Below are 19,188 nucleotides of genomic sequence, written 5' to 3'. Positions count from 1 at the left end.
TTCAGCATATTATTACGAATTTACAATACGTTTATAAATTCAATGGAATTGTACATAATTTTTTTTTTTTAATTAAATAAAACTAGAAAATTAATCTGCCAGGATAAGTTTTTGAGTGTGTACCCCAATATCGTGTAGATCACAGTTGTAAGTAATATATTAAAATTGATTTCAATGATAAAGCATTGCATTTGAAAAAAGAATATAATCCTATTTATTTTTTATAATGTATTATTTATTATAATTTTTTTCTTTTAGTTATACATTATTTTGAACTAATTTATATCAAAATCATTTCTTAATGCTTATGCTATGTAATATTAATTGTATACAGGTACATAAGTATAATATTATTTCATATTATTATATTATTATATCATTATAAACTTATTAGTAAATACTGACATATTTTAGTATTATATGAAAAATATCATGGTATAAATATCTTAAAATTAATTTCAATAATTTTTAAATTTCTGTTTAAACAATAATAATATGACGTAGAACATTGTATTACATTTTCAAGCAATTTTACTTGGAAAAAATCCATTGTGTACTTAGATCGAAAAAAAATGTAAATAGAATATCTTTAAATAGCTTCAAAAGTACCTACCAACATATTTTATATTAGACAATACTAGTATAAGTAGTATTTGTTGAAAATATCAAATTACTATAAGGTTATTTTTAAACTAAAACAAAAAAAAATCGATTTTGACAATATTAAACTTTTATTATCTAAATATTCCCGTTCTCCGCTGTTTCTATTTTTCTGATTATTTTGAATTGTATTAGGACTTTTCTACTTTTTATCACCTCCAAATAGCAAACAAATCTAATTCAGTACCTAAAAATTAAGCATACGCCATATTAAATTCAAGACATTATAACCTAGCCGTTCGTGAATGAGTATCTTAATTTTACTAAGTATCTCTACTTAAAAATATTTATTTATTTTGTTATAAACATTATCAAAATATATTACGTTATATAATATACCAGATATATCAAAATTAATTCAAACTATTTTGTTTGTTCTAAGTATGCAAGTTGAACAATTTATTATATGCCAATTATCTAACGATCGTTCATTCTGAAATAAATTGAATCGACATAATGACACATTCTGTTGCATCATGTCAACTTGTTTAGACTCCCTGTCTGGAAACTTTAAGTGTTTATAAAAACGATTAGGTAGGTAATAATAGAGAATTAAGTAGGAAGTAAGCGCTAAAATGAATATACTTAGGTATTTCTAAGTTCTAACAATACGATTTACATCAGTTTTTCGAATTGTATCACCGATGTTTAGGTATAAAATACGTTTGTTTATGAATGTCAATGATAACAGTCCATAAATTATACAACTTTAACTCTAACTAACCAGAATTGTATATCCGTTTCTTTCTAGTATTTTATATAAAATATAAAAATAACTTTTTATTACATAAAATTGTCACTATAATAAATAGTACTGTCCAAAATTAAGTAGTACGGAAAAAATAACACTTTTCACTTCCCACATCCAAAACTCTTCTCTGTTCAAATAATTTCCTGTTCCGCCAAAATATCCTTAAATCAAAAAACCAATTTACATTTACTCGCAGCTACGTATACCATATTGTAATTTAAAAAAAAAAAATAAGAAAATAAGAATAATCTCCATATTATATAATTATTTTTTTTTATTTATTAATTTTTTTGTTTCAACAAATGTTTTGTTTTTACAAGGTTTTTAACAAATAAAGTTAAAGTTTAAAATTTTGGTTTATATAATTATTAAAACTACAGATTTTTTTTTAAAACGGAAAAGTTAATACTATTGATGTTATTGATAGTAAATTTTAAACATAATTTAGACCACATAAATTATCTAAAAAAAACCAAATAATGATTGTTGCTCCTCGACGAGGTTTTATTCATAAAAGAATTTTGAGATATAAATAAATATAAATATAAATATTGTAAACATAAAACATTTATTGTCAAAATCCAGCAAAAGTTTTTTAATATTTTAAATTTTATTTTATACAAAATATACCATTGTATCATAGAAAAGCATAAGTTTTATTTAACCGAATTTACCATTAAAAGATCTAATATACTTTTTGTCTATGATGACACCTGCTGGGGAGGGGGGTGATTTTATACTTTTCCAAAAACACATTTTGTCGAAACAATTATAGAACCTTGTAAAAACATAATACATATAAGTTTTAAAAATGTTAATTTAATGATTTATGTTTCAAAATATTTTCAAAATTTTTTTTTTTCTTACTATGAAAGTTTTGCTGATACATTTTGTTATCCAAAGTTAATGATACATTACGAATAGATTTTAACATAAATTAGAAATAATAAGATAAATATTATAGGTATTAATATAGTTATTCATAACAAATAATAATATTTTTTCTTTAGTGTAATTATGTCAACATACTGATGTTTACAACGTTTGAATTCTCACATTGTAGTTGTAGATTTTATTAACTATAGTTGGTCTTCGTGATCCTCTAGGATCTGATTATCTTGATATAAACATGGTTATTCGGTCGATTTTTAAATAAAACGTTTCTTTAGTAAAAATTGATCTGTTATCCATGCTTATATATGTTATCCTATATCGTTGTGTAGCTGCTTATTATACATAACTACATAGAATTTAAGTGATATTTTAAAAAAAAAATATTCATTTTTAATGCTGAATCATTAGGAATAAAAATATTAAACGCAGTACCGTGTTGACCTTTCAATTTACACATATAAATAAAGATAACAATTTTAATTAGTAAACTCAAGTTCTCTTTGAAATTAAAATATTTAACTTAATACTTGACATTTTAGAAATAACATTTCATGACAAATTAGTTTTATGACATTTCATTTCATATAAGATGTGACAAATGATATATTTCAAGTCTATAAAAGAGGCCAGTTTTAAACGCACTTCCTTATACAACTGTTACTTTTTTGAGTTACCGAGTAGGAAGCATCTCTTGCCATTGCGTCTTCGTTGTCACCCCCATATAACGAAAGGGGAGAAAGTCACAATTGACAATCCTACCCCAAGTCTTACATACTTCATTTTTCGATGTCAACTTCATACAAAAGGTCATGGGTTCAAGATTAACTCATTGTCTGTGAAAAAAGGTTCTTCTCTGTTACACTGTTACTGCTACTACACTAGAACTACCAAGTTAATGAAATTCGATTTATCACCGTCTGCAGTCATTGCCGAAGGTTATTTAAGTAATAAAGCTCAGACTACTAGTAAACCGTACAAAACAACAGTATATAATATATATCATTACGCATAAAAAATCTCATTAGACACGATTTACAATTAAACAGGATAAAATGGGTTATATTTTCAGAAATCAGTAAATGCATTTTACAAAAAAATATTTTTATCCCGTTTTGTGTGGTATTCGTATGAATAGTTATTAATGTACACGATGAAAAGTAAAATTTGTTTTATAACTTTTACATATTATACAATAAGATACTTTTAATCCCCACTCAGCCCACTCGATGTGTATTTTCGTCCATTGAAATTTTCATTCCTATGATTATTATTTTTTTTTTTCATTGATTTACTTAAAATATTATTATTTACAATCTGTACAATAAGTAAAATATATGATATGATGGAAATTCAGGCTAAGTTGGCGGGGAAGTCGCTTAACTGCTACGATTAATTGCTGTACGGTTAACAAATAAAATAATCGTACATTATCATGCAAATAAACGCAGTTATTTAATCTTGTATTGTTCTATCAGAATAAAACCAACTTTATCTACTAGATAATGCTGTTTTATCGACATTAGAGCATATTTGTTACGTGTTGTTTAATGTGTTAATCGTTTAAGTACGTATGATGTCAAATGTCTATTTAAGCTCAATATTGAACTTTATAGAACAGTTGAACAACTTTATTTATTTAATTATTTAACGAGAATATTACCCAATAGAACGGTAAGACAGTAAACACAGTAGATATACAGTATATTTTAGTTAGTATCATGCTTGTGAAAACCAGGGAAATGTCCACCACGACAACAGTGCAGCTAAATTGCATATCCAAGACGCCGTATAATCATAATTTTTGTTGTTAAAAAAAACATAAAAATAATTTTTAATATAATATCTTTTTATATAAATTAAATATATTATCTTAAGAAATAACAAAAACTGAACCAAATTCAAACGTCAGTATAAAACAGAGAAAATTCTCGTTAAAAGCACGCCCACTGAATATATCTAAATCAGTTGTCAAAAATATTATTATAACCATTATACCTACTTATCTTTAACGATTTAATTTTTTAACTCATAAATTAAGTATAAAAACCATTAGGTTGGCACGCTTTTAAAATGTGACTTTCTTAAGATATTATAATTCTAGGACTGTAATAATTAGTTTAAAATGTATCATATTTAGGGTATGTATTTCAATATAGGAAAAACATTTTTGTAAAAGTATAATTTTTTTCAACGAAATATTAAATTATCCAATTTAATTTATAAGTTATATAATAATAAATATTTGTATATAATTAATTTCAGTATTACAGTGTGGTGATAGTCTAGACTCTCTCATTGATGACTTATAACTTATAATACGTTTGAATTTTAAAACGTAAATTATATCGTATATTTTTAAGTAATAAAATTAATATTAATATTATTTGTTTCATGGAATAGTTGGTAAATGATATCACATTGAGGAATATTTATTCATTTATATCATCCATTTGTATTGTAAATTTACCATATTGGCTGAATTTTTGAGTTTAATAGTTTTTTACTACATAAGCTAAACAATAATAATAAAAAAAAATATATTTTATAATAACTTTCGAGTTGTCTATGATGAATGCCTCACTTTTAAAAATGACAAATAACTACAATATTTTATGATATTGAGGAAGGCCACATAAATCACTTGAATTATATATAAATATATTCTTATTTTTAGATGTTATATCATACTACATATTCTTATATATCTAACCACAAAATATCATTATGTTAGTACTTATACTTTATATCTCGCTTATACCGCCGTAAAAATGCGTATGGCATTAATTGTATTAAATAAATAACTATAATAATACACTAAATATTAATATTAGGTTATATTTTTTTGTATTAAATTCACTATAATATATTTTAACAACATAATCGTATAGTTTATTTTACACTATTAAAATGCGTGTTTATATAAACAGCATTGTTCTCGGTTTTTTCGATTGATTAAAAACCTCTGAAGTCATTTTTATATTAATCAATCACTTATATTGTAAATAAGTTAAGTTTATACTTGATAGATGGGAAACAAATACCTACTATAACGATTCAATAAAGTGAAATAAAAATAAAAATATTTAAAAAAAAAAATAAAGGTAAGTGTTTTTTTTTCTATCAAATGAGAAAAAATACTTACTTTATACGTAATAATATAGTTGATTCCAAATAATTCAATTCGTCATGATAATCGAAAACCTATATCAGTATAAAAACCTACGTGTAACTCAAATACTCAAAAATTATATTTTTATTCTTTGGAGCAATACACCGACTGATCATATTGTTGTACTTTGTATTATTTTTAGTAACCCTTAATATGTATGTTAATAAAATTATTTCTGTCAACTTAACATTTATAGACTCTCATACTATTATTAACTTAAAACATTTTGTTATTATTGTATATTCTTCAATAATCTAAAGTCTAAACCATATTTATTTTAATTATTTAAATTCGTTACATTGTGCATATTAATTCGACATTATTTATGAAAATACATTTTAAGCATTACATTAAATCTATTATACGTATTAAACTATTTAATATTAAAATCATTTTTTTTACACATTAAATTTCTAATTTTAAAGATTTTGGAGTAGAGTAATTATTAAACTTTGCTGATTTTCCTAAAATGAGTGTTTAATTTTCTATATATCTTATATGATTTACAGCATACTAAAATGTAAACGCGTCTTTATAATATTATAGTTATTTTTTATCTATTTTTTCATCAGTTGAATACATTCTTGTTTTTATTACTTATTTTTATACTTAATACAATTAACCTTATAATTATCTATATTTTGTGTCCAATGAAGTTGCCGAAATTTGACTAAAACGTTAATCAGACACCATTATTTTCTATATTTCTAAACGAATCATCGACATATTTTAGTTTTATATTATGTGAATCATTCAACATAACTATCCAATATATTTTACTAAATAATAATATCATCTATTTTTTCTTTTATTAATTATAAATTATTTAAAACTATTCCATAAAATTTCTATGTTCTAAATGCATATGGTAAATTTCTATATGATAATCGTGTAATACCTTCGTTAAAAACCACAATTCATATTTATTTTATTATCTTTTATACGATTATATCTCGAAACGTAATAATATAATAATCCTTATAGTACATGAAGATGGCGAATTTTCAAGATTTAGCTGCCACCCAAAAAATAAATAGTATGAAAACAATTTTAAATTTTAAGTTATAAAATATTATAGTTTTATAATTTGAATTAAAATTTCTTTTTTGCAAATCTTATATCATTTTATTTTTACCTAATTTTATAATAGTTAATCTTTTTTGTGACACCCGTTCAGAGGAATTTAATTTTATAATATTAAACTTACCGATTTGTTTTAACGAAAAATTACTATTTCAGTGTAATAACTAATAATAATAATTAGTATTATTATCAATAATAACGTATAATTAATGCTATGAGTACTAAACATTTTTTTGAGTAATATTCTGTCGCTTTACCCATTTTGAACGTCAAATAACACTCAACGAAAATGAATTATCCCAAGAGCCATAATAAATTATTTGCAGAAACAAAAAGAGCATTATAAGAAATGTTTACTATTTAGAGTTAATGACTACAAATAGTACTTATTACTAATAAAAATCTAAAAATAGAGTAGATACATTTTTATGTAAATACCATAAAAATAAAGCGATTGTAAATTAAGAGTATTTTTAAATTAATTTATTAAATACAAACTATAGTATTAGCATAACTATAAATACTAATATTAAAATAAATATTTATGAAAATTTGTTTTGATTCAAAACTAAATTTAGTAATACATCTTCGTTAAATTCTAAAAGAATTATGCTAAACTAGTTACCCTGACCATTAATCATGACAAAACTAAAACTACAATATAGTAATAACTCAATATTTACTGTATTTTTAAAACTAAAAACTATTTATTTAATAAATGATTCGCCTCGTATTATTTGTGCAAATTTGTATATATTTCTGTTGTCATTTTGTTCATGTTACAATAAACAAACGCTGTGATTTAAGTATAGTAGAAAAATTAAGTACTTAAATTATTACAATATTTAATTTTAACAATAGAAACTTAAATTTCAATAAATATTTTTTAACTAAACGAGCATTTTTATTATTTTTTGGAGATCATTCCCCTTATTAACTCATTTGGTTACTACTTAATAGATTCAAATGGTCTGGTCCTAAAGTGAGTCTAATAATCAGGAACCCACCGTACTTAGAGGATTTTTAAAACTTGAAAGTATTAATGTTCTACTGCCCTACTACACATCATACATAAATACACTAATTTTACTAAATAATAAAATATTTCTTTAATTTTTAAATGATTTTTAAACTAGGAATAAAAGTAAATAAATATTCAAAATTTGAGTGATAATCTTAAACGTAATCCACTGTTACATTTTAAAAGTTCTAAGTTTTGGAATTTTTATAATTATTATTAGCAGGACATAATATAAGTTTGTTTAAAAATGTTAGAAAGCCTAAAGTATCACAAAATTAAGTAGTATACGTTAATATGGGAATATAAAAAATAAAATTAAAAAAAAATATACTAAACAATGTACTTATCAATAAATTATAGAAATAATAATATGTTAAAAAAAGTTAAAATAATATATATTGTTATTTGTCTTACTTTCGATACATTGGTCAATACTTAAAATTATTTATTTTTGATGAACAATGAAATCATCAAAATATATCGTAAATGTATAATATAAATCGACATTATATTTCACGTTTAATGAATATGTTTTAAATTTTAATTTTGAAATACTTACTTACATATAATGATAAACAATTAAATGTTGATATATTATACAGTATAGGGCTTAACGACTAAATATCTATTTATAAAATACAATAATTATTATAATTAATAACATATAATACACCTAAAATTGGTTAATTGTGTTTTTAAATGGTTAAATGATATTTTAATGATTCATATATTATATAATTTAATTTAATTATTATGGTAAATTCCTACGTTATTTTTAATGACTTGGTCTTTTTGCCTCATACTTATATATATATAATACTGTTAAAATTTTCGAGAAAAGGAACTTGGCGATTATCCAGATCAAACCATCAAAGCAACCCGTATTATTTCGAAATTTGACCAGGATATGATATCAAAATGTTCGCATTAATCTCTCGGAAAATGTGGACAAATTAATTTTTTTTTCAGATGTATGATGATGTGCTTTATCAGTTTTAAAATATATGTAAACAATTTTCCTGGTAGGAAGAATAATCCAAACGTTACATACGGTACCTCTATTTAATGGAAAACAACACAGATGGTACTTTATAATACATGTCATTTTGGAATTTCCCAGTAGATTTCTAGAAAATTAGAAAATCATGAAAACCCACGAAAAAAATATAACATTTGCAGCAAGCTGGTTAAAAAATAAATGAATATTTTGTTTTAATTTAGAAAAAATAATACTAGACGCTTCGAATTATATTTTTCAATAATTATTAATTTATTTAAGTATTTAATTAACGTTGGTAATTTTGGATTGATGTCAACATTTTTCTTATACTCGTAACTACATATTATTCAATTAATTTTAACAAAATATAAATTATTTTTTTTAACATTTTTAATCAATAATTATTATTTTCACATTAACTAATCAAATAAATTTGAAGTAAAATTTATTAATAAACAATTAAAATTCATAAAATGCATTGTTTACACTTAATTACTTTGTATTAAGGCAAACGAAACACTGTAATTTTAGATACTAAATCTCGGTATTACATCAGTCCGTTTTATGTACCTATTTACAATAATAACTGCGATTAAATAATACCTGTTCTTAAATAAATTTATTTGAATGTATTAAATAAACAAAAAAAATGTTTAATATTTTTGTCTATATTTATTATTTATATATTACTGCTGCTATAGTACATTTTTAAGACAACTCTAAATATAACATATTTTACATTGTTTATTGTTTACACTATGACTTAATAAAGTGTATACTGTAATTCTTTGTCCATATTATGTGGTTTCTTCAATACCATACAACACAACATATGCATTTAAATTGGTATTTGAGATGTAAACATGTTTAGGTATGGATGACTAAACCGGAAAATACAAGAAGCTAATGAGGGAAATTTAAATTCTGAGGATTGAACAGAGTGTCTTAATGAACAATAAACTCTAAGAAGAAGAATGTATATATATATTAACAATTATAAATAACGTCGGTAAATGATAATAATGTTCATCTAATTCATAAAAATTAAATGATAAATCATAATTTATATTATTTACACGAATATCATTATTTACATAACTAATATAGAATATAATAATATATATATGTTACCGGCAAATACGTAAATTAAGAAATTAACATTGACTATCCAATAACGATATTTTCTATCAAATTAGAAAATATACAATATTGAATTGGAAATAACGTTAATGTCCATTATTTTCAGACAATATTTAACATTGACGATATCGTCTACTAATGTTAAGAATTTGTGATATTGGCTGAGCATTTAAGTTATTGCCTAATTTACACCGTTAGCGGCAACATAAATATATATATTAATATTATGTAATTTAATCCAAAATTATTGATTTAAATATTTAATACTCAATATTATAGTTAACTTCAGACTATGACAGAGCATTTAAACTTACAATTTTAACTTGCTTCTGAATTTTCTATTATAATTTTTAAATAGCTAATTATAGAATAAAAAATAATCATTTAAATGATTTATGCTTTACATTTTCGTTATTGAATAAGTAACGGCTAGCAGATTATGATTTTCAACAATATTAAAATACCATTATTAAGATTTAGTCCATAATCCTTTAATATTTTCTATAATTATCATATTCAGCTTATGATCAAAGTTATAGTTCCCGTTGTATTTTGATATGATCACAATAATATATACCAAGTACAGTTTACCATTACAGATTAATGTATATTTAAAAGAAGTCATTTACCACAATTGTATTATCTAATTAATTATCTATATATTAGTAATACGTGTTATAAGTGAATATGTTATTTTACTTATTTATATGCCAATTCACTTAAATTTTTAATAAATTTTCAACTTTTTTCTACTATATTTCATATAATATAAAGTGCTAAATAAATAAATCAAATTAAATTAAGTTTTTGACGTAGAAACTTAAACAATATAAAATACCTACATAGTATAACCACACAAAGTCCAATATAATATAAACGTCTACGTATTATTCCATAATTTTAGCTGACACATTTATAGTTTTAATTACGCGTTAACTGAATGTTGTACAATGGACTCTCACTGTCCAGACTTACACAGTATGTAATAAGTATGTTAAGTAAATATATTTCAATGACATCATAGTAAAAGTCGTCCTTATGCTTACTATTTTTTTGATAATACTCTTTTGTAAATTATGTAAATCTAAAATTATAAAACAAAAATATTAACTGAGTAAAAGTGTAAATTGAAAGAAAAAAATTAAATACATTTTTTTTTTTTTGAAGCAAGTAGAAAAAATATTTTATGTCATAATTCTATATCGCATTACATAATATGAATTAAAACTATTAAAACTTAACATAGTAAATGACATTATTATAAATGATATAATTGTGTTTTATAACAATTACGAAACATGTATATGAATGTTGTTATTATTTATAAAAATGTACTGTAGGTAGGTACACATTTTTTACATTAAGTACATAGTTTTCAAGAAAAAAATGTATAAAAAAACCAATAATTATCAAACAAATATAACGACATGCATACTATTGACTTTGACTAAATCGATTTAGACATAAATATACAATATATTAATTAACAATTTATAGTTTTAAGTTGATAGATATTATACGTATCTATTCTAAAACTATAGACAATATTTCCACAATAAATTAATATTGAATAAAATATTTTGAGAACAATTGGAAATCACATTTTATTATGACAAATGAGTTTTTTTTTAATGTTTATATTTTTTAGTAAGTTTTTTATTTTTTTATTTTTGTTTCACAGCTTTTATCACTACCTTGATAATTACCAGCGTAAAATATAAGACGTGTATTCAACGTTGTTAAAATCGATGGAATGAAACAATGGGATACATAAACGATGAGAGTAAAAATTAAATTTTATGTTTAAGAAGTTTGTTTACATAATTTTGCAAGAAATAAACAAAATATTTTACATCTGCGTGTATAAAGTACATAGTAATATATATGTACTGTACAAAGTGATTTCCCAAGCATACTCTCTGACTTTTACCCTTCAATTATGCATCCATTCAAATTCTAATTATTGAAATTGTGAATTAAGCTTAATAATCTTATTTTAAAATACATAGATTTTTTTATGTCAATTAAGTAGTATCCTATGGTGATACAAACTTTTTTTTTATAATAACCTTTTTACTATTAATTATTATTGGAAGATTTTATTTAAAAAGACTACGTGTCTAAATAAAAATTTGGAAAAGTAGTTTTTTTAATTTTATAGCCTATATTATGATAATAAGTTAGGATTGTAATTATATAGATTTGGAGTTATGATGGTTTTAAAACTTTATTGACTAATGTTATTTTATTAACATTCCGTGGTTAGAAAAAATGTAATATTATTAACTGGTTATTGATATTTAAGTTTTGATCATGTAATATGCAAGAATAAAATAAAGCTTTTTTAATTTTCCAAATAAAAAAAAAAATTATACTTACTCAGTAGCGGCTCGAAGGAGGTATATTTAAATCACGTGATCCATAAAAAGCATTAATCGGTGGGTAGGTTTTATATGGTTAGAAAAAATAGTTTGAACAATTTTTAAAAGTAGATGATAAATATAATATAAATGTGTACTCAGCGTAAGTCGTACAGTAACACAATAACAGTACCTTAGGCTAAAGCGTAGTAAATAATTGAATATATAATTAATAATAATAATTTTCCTATCATCGATAATGTTATAATAGTAGATTATAACGAAAATAGTTATCACTTGGATTTTTTTCTGATAAACTGCTATGAATAATAATTAAATATACGAGGTATCGTACGGGTATTGAATAATGAATGAATACTTAAACATAATAATAAACATTTTCAGAGTGAGTAATGTAAAAATATTAAATGTAATTCAAGAACAAATAATTCAAGTCGTTTCAAGTGCCTACCTAACAAATAACAATTATAACAGCTGTTAAAATAAATAAAATATCTATAGCTGAGAAAATATCCATTTAAAAAAAACAACGTAAGAAATTCAATGAGGCAAAATCAAATATTGCTTTATTAAACATCGAAAAAAAAGTAGCTAATAACCTAGTTATGGACAAAATCAATAATCAGTTTGCTGAAGTTAAAGCAAGAAAAATTAATTTACTTAGTTAAATAATAATTATATTTAAAATATTGTAATATTTAATGATCAATATTGTAATTTTAATTTAATAAATATGGTAAAATTAATATTTAAAAAAATGTATATTCATTTTAGTAAATATTTTATATACATATATATATAAACTAGATTTGTATAATAAAATAAAACTACTTATGTTTAGAAGAAAAAAAATGATAGTATTATCTATTGTACTTATTTGATAAATTTAACAACCTACCTAAATAGATTTACAAAGCAGAACAAAAATATCGGGTTTTAACATTTTTACATATTATACACACATAATAATTTTTCCGTTTTTGTCGAATATGTAAGTCCTATCGTTTGGTTATTTTTTTTAAAATTTTTTCTCAATAATTAATATTGTGTAATTTTATTATTATTAATTATTATAATTATTATTATAACTTCGTGTAATATTTATCGTGTACGTATTATTATTATTTCTTGAAATACTTAAATAATTATAGGGCCCCAGACTTACCATATCGTCCGGGCCCTAAGATCCTAATTTCATCACTACATAAAAATCTAATTGTTTTATATATTCTATAAGCATACTTAAAAATTAGTAATTAAATAAATGCATTATTTAGGTTTTTAATAATAATTAAGCTACGAGTATTATACAGTAGTGACCATGCTTGATGAATCATTTATTACTCTGTACGAATATATGTTATACTAAAGGGTTGGAGAAATATCCCATCAAATGGATATTATCGTTATATAATATACCTCATGGTGGATTATTTATTCATTTATTGCGATTTTCAATTTGTATACTAAATGTTAATAGCCATTTAAATTGTATTATGCATTCTCACCATGACTTACTATTTCATTTAAGACATTTAACTAACAGATTAGTTTACGAAGTATTATAATCGATGTCTCTGTTTATCTATACATCTGACTGACTATTTGCGCAAAAAAAATGTATTCTTACACATTGATCTAATCAAACACATAAGTTTGCGTTAACTTCATATTCAAGTTTAATAATCACTGTTATAATCGCTGTTGAACAAAAACAGACTTATTTCATATGTCATCTCAAAATACTCAATAATAATAAATTCTTTTTTCACATCACAATATTTTATTTTTTTATCAGACATGAGATTTATTTCAATACTTTAACTTTAGAATTTTTTTTAATAATATTATCCCTCGAAATGCTTACTAGACGCACAATCGTTACGAGTTTAAGTGTGTGTAAACTATCGTAAGTACAATATTATCTATTATTGAACATAAAAATTTATCAACAGGTACATTTCTTGCGCATTTCTTTTAAGCGAAATGTAAAAATGTAATTTTGGTATTTTAGTTAAATAAATCCAACCTCAGTAATGTAAAAATATAATGTTTGGTTTCTTCATACAGCACAAATTTTTTAATATCTACTTATAAAATACACCAAGATAATGATTACAATTAACATTCAACATTTTAAAAATGTTTAATACTTAAAAACTATGGTTATTATTTTCTAAATTATAGTAATATAACAAAAATAATTCTTTATTAATATATATACAGTTAATTTCACCATTTCATTACAATTTTTCAATAAGTTTTTCTTGTACTTAAAGAAACTATTTACAAATAAAATCAAAAAATAACCTTTCTAAAGTACCATTTAATAAAAATATATTTATAATTTGTATCGCTAGTCCAGATATATGACTAGATCAGTGGTTTTCAATCTTCTAGACTAAATAAAATAAAATAATCTAGCACCGCGGATCACTGGTTTAGGTAACACATAGTTCAAGATAAATCATTTGGAGGCTAAAAACACGTTTTTAATTTTAAAAAAAATGAATAGATAAAACTATATTAAAAATCGAATACATTCCTAACTTCTCTCAAAGTAAAAAATAAAAAAATAAAAAAAGCGAAATTTACATTAATTATTCAACGTGACTTTCCGGTTAAATAAAATAAAAATTTGAATAATTCCCATAAAATAAAAATATATTTAAAAATTGAATTAAAACACTTTGGATTTAAAAAATATCGTTACAATGTACAAATGCTATAATATTTAAATTTTGTTTATTATAAAATAAATTACACGTTGTTAATATATATTTATTTTATTCTTTTTCACCATTGAAATTTCGTATTAATAATTTGTCTCTACAACTACGGATAAAAAAGTACAAAATTTGTATCATATTATAATTATATAATATAAAATCCAATAACAATAATGAAATTACTATACTAGTTAAATAATAAAACTAGCAGTGTTGAAAGTTGAGCCAAAATATGACTGGATGTTTTCGATAAAAACAAACTTATGCGCAGATATTATGAATTGTAAATTGTAAATGAAATGCCGTTAATGAACATTTATGTAACAATTACAGACAAATAAATAAAATTAAAATAATTTCATTTTTAAGTAATCAACATGTTTACATAACTATTGAAATATAAATATTTATTGAAGACATTTGTATTTTATAAATATGATGTATAATGTACAATAATATGATCTTATTGTTAATTTAAAATACTGTATTTTATATAATTCAACAAAAACTATTATTTTCATTTAAAAATATTTTTTTTATATAAGAAATGTATTTTATATCCTTTGTAATTAATAAGAAATTAATAAATTACGTATTATTTAGACTTCCAAATAATATTATTATATTAATTATAGTATTAATGTACTAGATACTATTCAGTATTCTTATTTGTTTTTCTTGACTTATTTTGTATCATTTATAAAATTAAAAAATTTTAAAACCATTTTATAAAAATAATTAAAATAAATACTTTAAAATATATCTTATTCATCATAAACTATTTATATATAATTTTTTTTTATTGATCTAAAAAACATCGGCTTCTTTGGCCATTAGTTTGACATTAACTTTATTTATATTTATTTCTCCATAAAACTTTTAAACTTTAATTTAATAATATAAGACTTACGAATTAATAGAAATCATTACATTCACTGTAATTTCAATACAATCTTAAGTATGTTGAACTATTATTTTAGTTTGGCACTATTTTATATTTAAAACAATATCCTAAATTCCATCAAATATAAAACACCTTTTTATATTGGCCTTTGCTATTATAATTATTTCGATTATAATATAGAGATGATTTATTGTTATGTTATTATAGTATTCGCTGCTACAGTCTGTGGTAGAGGCGTGTCAGAAAAAACAGCAATGCAGAGTTCAGCCATCTGTGGGCAAATACGATCCTTGTCCAGGCCACCCAAAGTTCATTCAAGTCGATTATAAATGTCGACCATGTAAGTAATTTTCAACTACATTATAACACTAAACTATAACTCAATTACTTCCATTCTACCGCCGGTCAAATCCGACGGAACTCGATTGCAAGTAGCCCTAGTAATTTGTAGGAAGTGCGTTTTACACAATCTAAAAGAAACTTTTTTTATACAGGTAATATAAATTATATTATTAAACAACAAGGAGGCGAGGTAAAATCGTAAAACTTTATGTTTGTAACATAGTACATATACTGCAATTTAATATTTATACAAGCTAACTAGGCCAATTAAATAATCATTACAATAATAATTGAATCATATTTGAATATGTCAAATAGAGTGTATAATGTAGGAATATAAAATGATATTTATTTATATATTTACAGATCGTATTAAAAGTTTAATCTATATTATGTTAAATATTATTTAAGATTTAACCGTATAATCTTAACGATTCCGATGTATTTACAAAATATACTCATAAAATATGCAATATGAGTAATTAACATTTAAACAAATAAACTGAAATCATAAATTTAATTTATCAAGATAAGCTATTGAGTTTTTTGTTTTCTTAAACTTCTACAAAGTTATTAGTAATGCCCGGTAATCAAAACAATCACCAAATATTCGTCTTCGGAGATTGCTATTATACGTCATCGCTGTTATAATAACATCGAAAATTTAAAGAGGCTTATACAACAGTTATACAAACTAATGTGATAAATTTCGAGTGTTCTTCATTTCTTTATTTTTGAATAATGGTAAAGTTAAGGGAAAATAAATTATACAATAATATTTTGCTCGAATTCAAACCGTTTGTATTTTGGTTTTCTTAAAACTGATTAAGTAATTTACTGTTTTGACAAACTGTAACGCAATAATTAATGTAACAATTTTTTTCAACTAGTTTATTATTTAAACTATACACAACTGAAGCTTGTGACTAAAGCTTAAAATGATTTATCTACTTGTATGAAATAAACTAATGTATAACCATTAACCTACTACAACTGCCTTCAAATGTGAACAATTCGTTTTTACTATAGAACTAATAACTGATAAATTTTACCAAACAATTATATGCGCATAGTATTATGAATTATTATTATAATTCATTGATTAGTATAAAAGACCCACGCTTGACTGATAACGTGTACATATTTATACTATTCATTTTAACGAAATGAAAATAATAATATTTTATTAAATTTAAAAAAGATGGACTTAATAATATATAAATATGTACAATATTTGTCCTATTTCATAACGATCGTATATAACTATAAATAATATAATGTGCAACATAATACGTAGTCTTATAAAAATATCATAACATTATATATAGATGTATATGTAAATATTTTCTTACAAAACTATTTGCTGAAGTTTCATTTCTGACACATAATTATTTTATCAAGTTAAGTAACCATTTTTAATTTATTGATGAAAAATGACACTATATCTAGGAATATATTTTTAAGAATAATTTTTTCGACATTTTTTAATAATATAAATCTTCATTTTTAGTAATCATTTTTTTCAAAATACTCTTAAATTTATATAAAAAAAAATAATTGCCTAATAACGAAATTATGGGTGAACTGATCTGTGGCAAATGTTAACTTTTTAGAGTTTTAGAGTTTAATTTATCTAAACCTGTCGTTAAAATATTTAACATCCACTATAAGTACATTTAAACTCGTGTTCAACAAATAAAACCCCTCAAGTCATTTTTATTTGTAACTAACGTTTTCAAATGAAGGAAAATACTCACCAAATCGATTTTTGATGTTACCAAATCCATTCTCGTACTATATATAGCAACGCTTAACAGCACTTGCACTCAGTGTGCACTAAACAACAATGATACAATGTAATGGTGGAGTGTGATGAGGGGTGGCAATGTTAGGCGACGGTCGCAAGGTTCACCTGTACCTTGCTTTACCTTACCTTACCTTACCTTGCCTACAACCACGCAAATTCAAATTCAACTCTGTGCCACTGCTTGCACTCGTATAATATGTGACATTTATGCAAAAATAAAGCAATGTATGTTTCGTTTTATCGTTTGCTCAACCCGAAAAGTTTTGTAATCGGATCATTGTTAAAACTGTGTATCTATGCCTCGTATAATAAACATTTTCCACAGGACGGAACAACCCCCCTCTTCTCAACCTACGACCCACCCACGCCACAATTCGCAGATTTATGACTACGCTTGTTTTAATACTGTTAGCTTAAATTTATTATGTTCATACTATAACAGAGAGCATAAATTTAATAATAATTATATCAGTTTTAATATTAAGAATAAAAAAATAAAAATAAAATTATAACGAACATTATAATGGCATAGGAAGTATGCGTTTCTTATATGCTTTAACAATTCAACAAATGCCATTTATTACATTATAAATAATCCAGAAATAGAAATAAATTTTTTATAACTTATATACCTTTATATAGAGTATTATTAATAGTATTAAAATAAATATTAGTTTTATTTTATTTATTCTTTTATCTACCTATATTTCAATGAAACATCAACCGTTACCCACTTGCTCCTCGATATCGTATGACAACTAGGAAAATAAAATAAAATCTGTTGTATAATATACTTAAAAAGGTATTTTCTAAGTTGATTACAATTATTGTTAATTATACTAAATAAAATAAATTAGAACAACATTAAATAAGGATTACTGTAAACAGTCTTAATTCCAAATTATATTATTTATACCTATATAAATCAATTTTTTTATAAACTCGATTACTCTTCGTTTGAAATTCTTGTATTATACTTATGTAATGTGATGAAAGACAAATAATAAAATGTATTAAAATATTAATAAATATTATATGGTCAGTTTATATATATTATATAACTTTTAGTTACAATTTTTATAAATGCATTTGCTTATATGGTTTTAATTTTTTATATAAATTGTAAATAACTAAACTTAGTGAAGATTTACTATATTTACATCATATTCCTATTCGAAATTAATCGATAACCATAATGTTAATTTACCGAATAAAAATTTGTGTAATACAATTATATACACAAATTACAAACATAACTTAAAATCTACCTACATATTACCAATACGTACACTGTATAAAATAAATTT

At 22.8% G+C, this 19,188-nt stretch overlaps 1 protein-coding gene across 2 annotated transcripts in view; it reads left to right on the top strand.

The window, feature by feature from the left end:
- LOC132921747 (protein eva-1 homolog C) overlaps window positions 1-19,188 on the top strand; it is a 212,095-nt gene that overhangs the window by 160,583 nt on the left and 32,324 nt on the right. For both annotated transcript variants that reach the window (XM_060984927.1, XM_060984926.1), the window contains exon 3: window positions 15,940-16,072. In XM_060984927.1, the coding sequence (XP_060840910.1) occupies window positions 15,940-16,072 (133 nt within the window). The remainder of the gene's footprint in view (window positions 1-15,939; window positions 16,073-19,188) is intronic.

The sequence above is a fragment of the Rhopalosiphum padi genome, chromosome 2 (genome assembly GCF_020882245.1).
Source record: "Rhopalosiphum padi isolate XX-2018 chromosome 2, ASM2088224v1, whole genome shotgun sequence".
Taxonomy (NCBI): Eukaryota; Metazoa; Arthropoda; class Insecta; order Hemiptera; family Aphididae; genus Rhopalosiphum; species Rhopalosiphum padi.
This window is presented reverse-complemented; position numbering and strand designations above follow the sequence as displayed.